Source organism: Hippocampus comes, unplaced genomic scaffold (genome assembly GCF_001891065.2).
Source record: "Hippocampus comes isolate QL1 unplaced genomic scaffold, H_comes_QL1_v1.1 scaffold94, whole genome shotgun sequence".
Lineage (NCBI taxonomy): Eukaryota > Metazoa > Chordata > Actinopteri > Syngnathiformes > Syngnathidae > Hippocampus > Hippocampus comes.
The window spans coordinates 1,740,671-1,750,838 of record NW_017806059.1 but is presented as its reverse complement, the minus strand read 5'-3'; the positions used below and the strand labels follow the sequence as shown (position 1 = coordinate 1,750,838).

Sequence of the window (10,168 nt, the reverse complement as noted above, 5' to 3'; positions counted from 1 at the left end):
AAAAAGGACTTTTGCAGTCTTTAATGTCTTGTTTACTCCCAACAGTTCCAGGTTGCTTCCCTATGTAGCCGGTAAAGAAGCCTTTGTCTGCAACACAATCCAATTAAATAAAGAGTGTTGTCTCTCCAAGTTCCTGTGTTCTCTAATTGGGGCTGTGACTGCTCACTAATCAGCCGAGGTACAGGTGGGCCCTGGAGGACGCAGAGACAAGGCTTCTCCTGTTAATTGAAGAGATGCTAAACTTGGCCTCCTCATTGCCATGCAACATAGATGCAAACAGCAGTCAAGCATGCTAAATTTATCTAAACATCCATGTGCATCATCTCGCCTCTCACCTTTTGTGCCGCTGTTTTTTTTTTCATTCCATAATGCTGAAGCAACAGGGGTGTTACAGAGGTGATTGTGATAATTAAATGATCACCCGTTTGTGCTTTTGATCAACTTATCCCGTTTCATGTCACTACTTAATTACAGCCTATACCCCAGTTAGAAAAGGACAACTGTGAATTGATAACACACATACCTGTGTAAATGCTCTTAGACCTGTAGCAAACAGCAAGAGCAATGACGAATTCGAATTGACCAGTTTCCCCCCGATTTGCACCCCAGAGCTGAAGCAAATGTGGCTGGCGGTGGCCGTGAGTTCCTGTCCCATCTGGTGAAGTTTGCCACCACGCATGCTGGATCACAACTGAAAAGTATATCACACTGGGTGGTTGTACTGTGAGTGGCCACCCGGATGAGGAAATAACATGCCCACAGTATATTAAGGAAACAGCCATCTCTGCCAGTATTTATTTCCTTTTATTTTAAACACTCTCTCTCTTTTTTAATGCTGGGAAACTTTTTGGAGGCTTTTTAAAACTCTCCGGGTGTAACCTCATTACATTTGAAAATATGAAACTTTTATGCACAATTAATTCCCCTCAGGAATGTTTGAATGGCTTACTGCTACAAAGCACTGGAATGACAATAAATGTCAAGGGGCAAGTAGGGCACAGTAACTCACGAAAAAAATGTTTGTTTTTCTTTTCGCAGTACGAACAGCAATTTTACATCTGACTGCTAGTTAACTGGACACATTTTTTATTATGTGCAGCTTTGGGGCATATGAAGGCAAAGATTGATTGTTCGGATTGTGTTTCTGTCAGCTACACACAGGCAATAAGATATCAGGCGCACCTGGAGCAGTATTCACTTTTGACATATCCACGTAAGCCCCTAAAAGACAAACAATGAAGTCTATAAAACATTTATGGTAGACGAAGTGCTGGAGAGCGCTAAAAGCAAGCAGAGTGAGGCATCTGGTCTGCAATGAGTGAAAATGGGGAAGAACATTAAACACCGTGTTCATTTTGCAGCGGAAACTGTAATCGAGGTTAAATTTACATACGCAGGGAAGATTTCTAAATACATTCTAAATTTTTCCTGATATGAAATTATGATTGTGCAAAGTGAAAGTAAACTAATCAAACTGTTCTTGCTTTTTGTAGTTACAAAGTTGACTATGCATCACAAACATTTTGCATAGCTGATCTGTTTATTTAGCAAAATAGCCATTGCCAGTCGATCTCGATTCTTGCCATAATTGCATCGTTGATGATTTCCAAGTGAAAGCAGAATTTCTATGGCGCAAATCATTTACAGTTTACTGCTGGAATTAGAGGGAGGTGCCACTTCGACCACAACCTTGCCGAGGTTCTTTCCTGCATACATGTAGTCCACGGCTCGGAAGACGGACTCCAAGCCAACAAACCTCCCTTCTTGGGCCAAATCCCCATAATCCACCTCGCACATAAGCTTGCCCGTGGCAAACATCTGCATCATCTGAGTCAGAGCCTCCTTGTAGTCGCTGATGAAGTGAGGAAGGAAGAAACCTCGAATGCTTGCTGACTTCTGGAGAAGCTTGACGGGTAAAGTTGCCCCTCTGAACTTTGGGATTCCTGACGCCGACTGGTAACCTGAGATGAAGCCAATGACTATTAGTCGGCCTTTTTTAGCCAAACAGTTCACTGCCAATTCTAAAGTGCTGCCCCCGACTGATTCATAAACCACGTCAATGCCTTCTGGGTACTCTGTCTTCAGGGTCTTGGCCAAATCCTCCGCTTTGTAGTTAATTGGCCTGTCGCAGCCAATCGACTTCAGGAAAGCCGCTTTCTCATTGGACGAACAGGTCCCGATCACGTGACAGCCCGCCTGTTTGGCAAACTGCACCGCAAACTGTCCTGTTCCTCCCGCAGCCGCGGTGACCAGAACAGTCTCGCCTTTGGCCAGGTCGCCCAGACGCTTCAAGGCAATGTAGGCGGTTGCGCCGCTGACCAGCAGGGTGAGGAACTCGGGCTTCGCCGAAGGGACAGGCACACTTTCCTTGGCGGGAACCACGCTGTACTCAGCAAAGGCGCCGCTGCTGAAGTAAGCCACAGTGTCCCCCATGGTGAAGCGGGAGCTGGCGGTGAGGCCGAGGCCAACAACCTCACCGATACCCTCAAAACCAGCATCGAAGGGAGGTTGCACTGTCGGGTCGTAACGGCCTGCTGAATAATTAATATCAGAGGCGTTGATCCCCACAAAACTGAAAGAGAGTGGAAACACACACACACACACACACACACACACACACACGCACACGCACACGCACACGCACACACACACATTTGAAATGAAATATGAGACATGAAACAGTTAACACGATGATCCATCTCAAGATATATCGGCGCTTGGATTTGTTCTGGAAATGATCTGCTTTTCCTCTTGAAAAGAGCAGCAAGCTCCACTGACAGCAAGTGCTTATATCACACAACACAATGCATGATATCATGATTCATTGCCTTCAGACACCCATAACAGACTGTACTTTGAAAACCATACGTACAGTCGTTGCTTCAGCACAAGGGTGACTGTTTTCATCACTTGCAACATGATGGAAAGAAACATGTAAGATGGAGGAAGTGAATAAATAAACTGTCTTTCCTGTCTTACCGATCACCATTTGGGTCTCATCGCAGCGCGTGTAATGCTTCTGTACGCTCGCGAGGGGTCAAAGTGATTGACTAACTTGATTGCAAATTAAAAATAAAATTGTTGCAGCAGATAAAATTGAAAATACACAGGTGGCATGGGGTCAAACGCAGTCAGATGTGACACTGACATTTCAGTCTATTTAAAGACAAGCTTAATGATACGTCTTTAATCATGTTCTCATGGCTACGTCGTCAACTATAATTTGATACTCTTTCCTTAAACACAGGCTACACATGAAAACACTACATTTAAAAGTAAAATTAATCCGCTCCTTTTGAAGTAAAAAGCTAAAGTTGGCATCACTATCACGCTATCAGTTCAATTTGGGGGTGAACTGCAAGATTTAATGCAACGCAGAATTGTGGGCAAGAATTCTGACAAAGGTGAAAATGTATTTTTAAAAAATTTAGAAATGATACACTTCCATTGATTGTCTCACGTTTTATGTGCAAATGTTTTTTAATGTCTTGTGCATAATTATCAGACAAGTCATGGACTTACAGTATCAATATTTCTGTGATGATGATAATACTGGATTCTAATTCATGAAAGATGATAACCAGTGGACAAACAATTGCTGAAAAAGTCTGAATGTGCTTTTGACTCCTCCTCGCTCCTTTTGCTGAAATAAAAACATCCTAGATCCACAACTGTGATATTGCCATGACCACCCATCGCAAAGAACCTGACGGTCAAAGGTCTTCGTTTACCAGCAAATAATCACAATACAGTAGGCTATAATGTGATCTTCACTCAGACCGGTGCAAAACTACATTTTATTGAGCCGTAAATGCCACAACATAAAACCTAAGCGGACTGTGAAAGGTGTATTTAGCACAATATCTCAGGTCAAGCATGCAGATCTAATTAAAAACAGGGAAAAATTTTGTTTTCAGATGGATTTAAATCTTAAAAGTCTCTTATGTGTCTTTGGAACTGGATTGTGAGGAAATGTGTTTCCATTGCCTTGAGGCACAGTGACCAGCACTTTGCTCCTTTGAATAGGTAAAAAGACAGTGCTGCGTCTCCTCCATCATCACATCTGTTGGAACCAGTAGCCCCCCCATGACTTTGTGTTTGCAGGTTGGTGACGTATACAGACATGAAGACAGAGAGAGAGGGAGAGGAGGGAGAGAAAGAGAGAGAGAGAGGGACATGCCGAGATGGATTGATAGACAAATGCAGAGAGGGCGGAACTTGGAATTACAGTACAGCTCTTATTCCTCACGTATTTTGCCATCTTGTGATGTGGATGATTGCTGCTTCTGGTGGACATGGCTGAAACGAGGCAAGTAAGGCTAACCCCCTTTCTTTTATTTACAACTTGTAAACGCATCATAATAATACGCACGTAGTGAGATAACACCATTGTGGTCTGTATTTAATGCGTGCAGAAATTAAGAACTTACCGATTTCTGACGAGCAAGTCCGCGTCTGCGGGTGTCGGAACCGGAACAGTTTGCACAGAGGCGGCTTCTCTAAATTTGGGGCTCAGCTTGTTTACGACCACCTTTTTCATGCGGCTCGCTATGGAGGATCCTTTAAAATCAATGAAGTGCGCCGAGTAGGACATGTCGATGATGGGGCGCCTCGGAACCGGAAGAAGTCCAGAAAGTGAGTCGGTGCCTCTCAGTCTCGAACTGACGAGTGAAAACAAAAACGCCTTCTGAGCACTTTTCGCCCACATCGGACCGGACATTGCCCCCGAAATGCGACAAAGTTCACGGGCAACTTGAGGTGACGTTTAGCCAGTAAGAGGCTCGTCCCCGGCGCGTACAACACAGGCCCAGCCCCGTTCAAACGAGGCCATTATGTCTTCGAACCGAGCACAAACAAGACGGCACCGCGTAGCTCGACTCTCGTTTGCATACGCAAAGCGGATCCGTCCATACGCGGAATGTTAAACACAAAACGTTTGGCTGTGGCGAAGCCTCGGAGAAGAGAAACACAGCAGCGACCCACACACGCTAGTCGGCGTCGCTGGAGTCCCTCCCCTTTCTTCTTCTTCCCGGACACGACACTCACTTCCTTGTAAGGTGAAACAAATCAATCCTCGGTTCCCAACACATCCACACCTCCGTTTCCTCACAAAAATAACAACAGCGTGACTCACGTGTTCTCTCATTCAGCAGCCGAATAATATCAAACACACGAAAGAGAACGCACCGCATTTATACGTCAATCGACGTGTTTAAAGAGCTGTTTTGTATTCACGGGTGTACACCTGTAACCTCAGTTTACATATCTAATTGGATAGGCAGATGTTAGCATTTTAAGAGGGTCTGTAATTTAACCCCGTTTTAATGCCAGTCGTGTAACACATTTCACGGACTGACCTGCCAACTCAAGCTTTGCCGCTGCCGTACTTTTATTTTTTATAAGTATGACGTGGACGTAGCGGTAATATTTCAATGTGCCTCAATGTTCTTGTTTGTGTGCTTGTAATGGCTACATGAGAATCTGCTGGGCTGCTATTGTCGGGTTTCTTTTTTACAGCAAAGCGGGGGAGAGGGAGGGAGAGCGAGAGAGAAAAGCAGAGCGAGCGAGAGAGAGTTGGTTGGGTAAGGGGACAAGACAATTAAAAAGATTGACAGGTAGCCTCCTCTGTCAGGGGTGACGCTCGTGGAGAAGGGGAGGAGTAAAAATGCAGCAGGAAAAGCCACTCGATGCGTCTGTCTATCAGTTGAGACTGTCTGAAACAGCTTCTGGATCCGTCGTGTTTCAATTTGGACTTTTTTAGGAGGGGAAAAGAGCTCGGATCTGTCGCCGGAGTTGCCCCCTCCCTCGTTTGTCCCCTCGTTCTTTTAAGAGACAAAACGTGTTAGTAGTCCATGTCGATCTGATATGTTGTTGGCGAAAGCTTTGGATGCGTCTTGCTCGCCTCTCAAGTGATTCCTTCCTTCTCATCGCATCAAACAGCCAACCCCCCAAAATGCGACTCGGTCCTCGAGATGCAACGAGATGATCCTTTGCGCCACTCCTAGAGCGTAGGTAAGAGAGCAAGACAAACGGTGTGATTATTTGTTTTGTTCACACCGAAAGAAAAGTGCGTTGAACGGGAGGGAGGGGAAAAGTCTCCGCCGGACTAGTGAGGCTGGATCCGGGCGGGCTGAGGTGGCGTAGTGGTGACGGAACTGACATTAACCCATCTAATGCCTGCATGTCTTTTATCTCCTTCTCTTTTAGGGTACTGGTTTCGGAAGAAACCGAAAGGGCTCGCGTCTAATCAAGAAGTGTCCGTGGCGTTCACTTCGGACTTATTTGTGTTGTTTATTTATTGTTTTATTTTTGTAGTGTGTGAAAAGTGCAGCAAACTATCACTCCATTCAGACATTGAAGATTGGGGAAATGTGTTTCCATTGCCTTGAGGCACAGTGACCAGCACTTTGCTCCTTTGAATAGGTAAAAAGACAGTGCTGCGTCTCCTCCATCATCACATCTGTTGGAACCAGTAGCCCCCCCATGACTTTGTGTTTGCAGGTTGGTGACGTATACAGACATGAAGACAGAGAGAGAGGGAGAGGAGGGAGAGAAAGAGAGAGAGAGAGGGACATGCCGAGATGGATTGATAGACAAATGCAGAGAGGGCGGAACTTGGAATTACAGTACAGCTCTTATTCCTCACGTATTTTGCCATCTTGTGATGTGGATGATTGCTGCTTCTGGTGGACATGGCTGAAACGAGGCAAGTAAGGCTAACCCCCTTTCTTTTATTTACAACTTGTAAACGCATCATAATAATACGCACGTAGTGAGATAACACCATTGTGGTCTGTATTTAATGCGTGCAGAAATTAAGAACTTACCGATTTCTGACGAGCAAGTCCGCGTCTGCGGGTGTCGGAACCGGAACAGTTTGCACAGAGGCGGCTTCTCTAAATTTGGGGCTCAGCTTGTTTACGACCACCTTTTTCATGCGGCTCGCTATGGAGGATCCTTTAAAATCAATGAAGTGCGCCGAGTAGGACATGTCGATGATGGGGCGCCTCGGAACCGGAAGAAGTCCAGAAAGTGAGTCGGTGCCTCTCAGTCTCGAACTGACGAGTGAAAACAAAAACGCCTTCTGAGCACTTTTCGCCCACATCGGACCGGACATTGCCCCCGAAATGCGACAAAGTTCACGGGCAACTTGAGGTGACGTTTAGCCAGTAAGAGGCTCGTCCCCGGCGCGTACAACACAGGCCCAGCCCCGTTCAAACGAGGCCATTATGTCTTCGAACCGAGCACAAACAAGACGGCACCGCGTAGCTCGACTCTCGTTTGCATACGCAAAGCGGATCCGTCCATACGCGGAATGTTAAACACAAAACGTTTGGCTGTGGCGAAGCCTCGGAGAAGAGAAACACAGCAGCGACCCACACACGCTAGTCGGCGTCGCTGGAGTCCCTCCCCTTTCTTCTTCTTCCCGGACACGACACTCACTTCCTTGTAAGGTGAAACAAATCAATCCTCGGTTCCCAACACATCCACACCTCCGTTTCCTCACAAAAATAACAACAGCGTGACTCACGTGTTCTCTCATTCAGCAGCCGAATAATATCAAACACACGAAAGAGAACGCACCGCATTTATACGTCAATCGACGTGTTTAAAGAGCTGTTTTGTATTCACGGGTGTACACCTGTAACCTCAGTTTACATATCTAATTGGATAGGCAGATGTTAGCATTTTAAGAGGGTCTGTAATTTAACCCCGTTTTAATGCCAGTCGTGTAACACATTTCACGGACTGACCTGCCAACTCAAGCTTTGCCGCTGCCGTACTTTTATTTTTTATAAGTATGACGTGGACGTAGCGGTAATATTTCAATGTGCCTCAATGTTCTTGTTTGTGTGCTTGTAATGGCTACATGAGAATCTGCTGGGCTGCTATTGTCGGGTTTCTTTTTTACAGCAAAGCGGGGGAGAGGGAGGGAGAGCGAGAGAGAAAAGCAGAGCGAGCGAGAGAGAGTTGGTTGGGTAAGGGGACAAGACAATTAAAAAGATTGACAGGTAGCCTCCTCTGTCAGGGGTGACGCTCGTGGAGAAGGGGAGGAGTAAAAATGCAGCAGGAAAAGCCACTCGATGCGTCTGTCTATCAGTTGAGACTGTCTGAAACAGCTTCTGGATCCGTCGTGTTTCAATTTGGACTTTTTTAGGAGGGGAAAAGAGCTCGGATCTGTCGCCGGAGTTGCCCCCTCCCTCGTTTGTCCCCTCGTTCTTTTAAGAGACAAAACGTGTTAGTAGTCCATGTCGATCTGATATGTTGTTGGCGAAAGCTTTGGATGCGTCTTGCTCGCCTCTCAAGTGATTCCTTCCTTCTCATCGCATCAAACAGCCAACCCCCCAAAATGCGACTCGGTCCTCGAGATGCAACGAGATGATCCTTTGCGCCACTCCTAGAGCGTAGGTAAGAGAGCAAGACAAACGGTGTGATTATTTGTTTTGTTCACACCGAAAGAAAAGTGCGTTGAACGGGAGGGAGGGGAAAAGTCTCCGCCGGACTAGTGAGGCTGGATCCGGGCGGGCTGAGGTGGCGTAGTGGTGACGGAACTGACATTAACCCATCTAATGCCTGCATGTCTTTTATCTCCTTCTCTTTTAGGGTACTGGTTTCGGAAGAAACCGAAAGGGCTCGCGTCTAATCAAGAAGTGTCCGTGGCGTTCACTTCGGACTTATTTGTGTTGTTTATTTATTGTTTTATTTTTGTAGTGTGTGAAAAGTGCAGCAAACTATCACTCCATTCAGACATTGAAGATTGGGGATTTTTTTTTTTTTATATCAAGCCGAAGTGAAACTTTGGGTTTCGAGCTTTTTGCTCCACTTTACAACCCGGCCACGAGGGACCTGAAGGACGATGATATTTGATGGACATGAAGGTCTCCCGAGCTTGCTCCACTCCGTTCGTAATTTTTGAGCTCCACGCTGCTGGAGCCGATCCAACTATTACGACTAAAAATATCTGCCAGTGTGAAAAAGAAGAGTGACATTTTCAGCTCCGAGATCAAAACGCTGTCCCACCCAAAAGGGATGATTCTTCACCAGTGACAGTCTTGAGTTCTTTGTCATTTCTGCATGAGAAACGCCGTGGAGGCTGACGGTCACTATGCCGAGGAGAAAGCAGCAAGAGCCGCGCCGATCAGCAGGTATAACCCACCCGCCTCTTCTTCACCACCATTTCTCACCTCTCTCACCAAATACTGTAATTCTTTTAAATTCACTCATGCAGTCTCTTTATTTAACATTGCATCATTTTTGATATTGCTGCATGCTAAAATCACACAATTTAACTCTTCAACAACAATACATTTTATGTCACCCCCAACTTGTGTTATATGTTTACAATTGCAGAAATACAGTTTCTGTACATTGATCCATTTTGATTGTTATCCATCGGCTGTGTTATAGGGGTGAGAAATTAAACAGAATGTTTCCGTTTTGGGGGGGATAAGAGGAAGCTTTTGAGGCCCAAAAGTGAGTAATGATGAGTGAGAATGAAAGGGGTAAACTGGTGAGAGACGTTTTTTTTTCTTTTTTTTTTTTTTTTGTTATTTTATTAGAGAGGTGCCATCCTTGATTTGACTGGTGATTGATCGCCTGTCACATGGCTCTCTCTGATCTGTTCATTCCTGATGAACTTCAATAAATCCCTCTGTAATGTCAGGCATGCTTTGTCAGGTTTAACACTCAACATTTCTGTTGTCAAGTATCAGACAAAGTTACGACTGGAAAATTGATTTTGAGGGAGCGAAGTCAAATTTAAAAGAAAGAATGGCGTGCATGCGGTGTGGTTAATTGTAAAAAAAAAATGTGCCTAAAAAATACGTCACATCAGATATAGTAATTTTCTTCAGTAAGAAATGTTGTGGTTTTCTTTTGGTACTTCCATCCAAAATTCACCTTACATCCTCCCCAAGACTCAGTGTAGTATCGGAATCGATATCCAGTGCTGAAGGGGAGTCTAATATTTACTGTGTGGCCAGCTGATCAACCCAAGTGTTGGCAGAGGGCTGACACCGTTGACTTCTAGTGGTTTGGATCTGGACTCCCCCCATTTTCCCCTCTCGTCTCCCTGCAGCCTTTAAACAAATGTAAATGAGTGACAGGGGTTTCTACCTCTGTGCTAATGAGGCGGACCCTTTGAAGTTAGGCATTAACAACTGGAGTG

General features: G+C 45.3%; 2 protein-coding genes across 4 annotated transcripts in view; one reads left to right on the top strand and one right to left on the bottom strand.

The window, feature by feature from the left end:
* Positions 1-1,082: 1,082 nt before the first annotated feature.
* On the bottom strand, positions 1,083-7,403 carry LOC109529667 (prostaglandin reductase 3). Of its 2 annotated transcripts, none has more exons than XM_019893045.1 (2): positions 6,828-7,403; positions 1,083-2,572 (listed from the first exon to the last, which is right to left on the bottom strand). In XM_019893045.1, exons 1-2 carry the CDS (start codon positions 7,115-7,117, stop codon positions 1,642-1,644), a joined length of 1,221 nt encoding a protein of 406 aa, XP_019748604.1. In that variant the 5' UTR covers positions 7,118-7,403; the 3' UTR covers positions 1,083-1,641. The 2 variants fall into 2 exon arrangements, with proteins under 2 accessions (XP_019748604.1, XP_019748603.1); XM_019893044.1 differs by lacking the exon at positions 6,828-7,403 and adding an exon at positions 4,431-5,005.
* Positions 6,370-10,168, top strand: part of LOC109529666 (teashirt homolog 1) — a 45,183-nt gene continuing 41,384 nt past the window's right edge. Inside the window, exons 1-2 of one of the 2 annotated variants that reach the window (XM_019893043.1) lie at positions 6,370-6,710; positions 8,605-9,146. In XM_019893043.1, coding sequence (XP_019748602.1) covers positions 9,107-9,146 — 40 coding nt within the window. In that variant the 5' untranslated portion in view covers positions 6,370-6,710; positions 8,605-9,106. Of the gene's footprint in view, positions 6,711-7,592; positions 8,410-8,604; positions 9,147-10,168 lie in introns of those variants that run through there. The other variant, XM_019893042.1, reaches the window with a different exon arrangement.

Coding starts and splice junctions, on each gene's coding strand:
- LOC109529667 (XM_019893045.1), bottom strand. CDS start 7,117: ATGTCCGGTCCGATGTGGGCGAAAAGTGCTCAGAAGGCGTTTTTGTTT. Junction 2,573..6,827: donor GACTTGCTCGTCAGAAATCG/GTAAGTTCTTAA, acceptor ACTCTCTTTCAG/TTTTGTGGGGATCAACGCCT.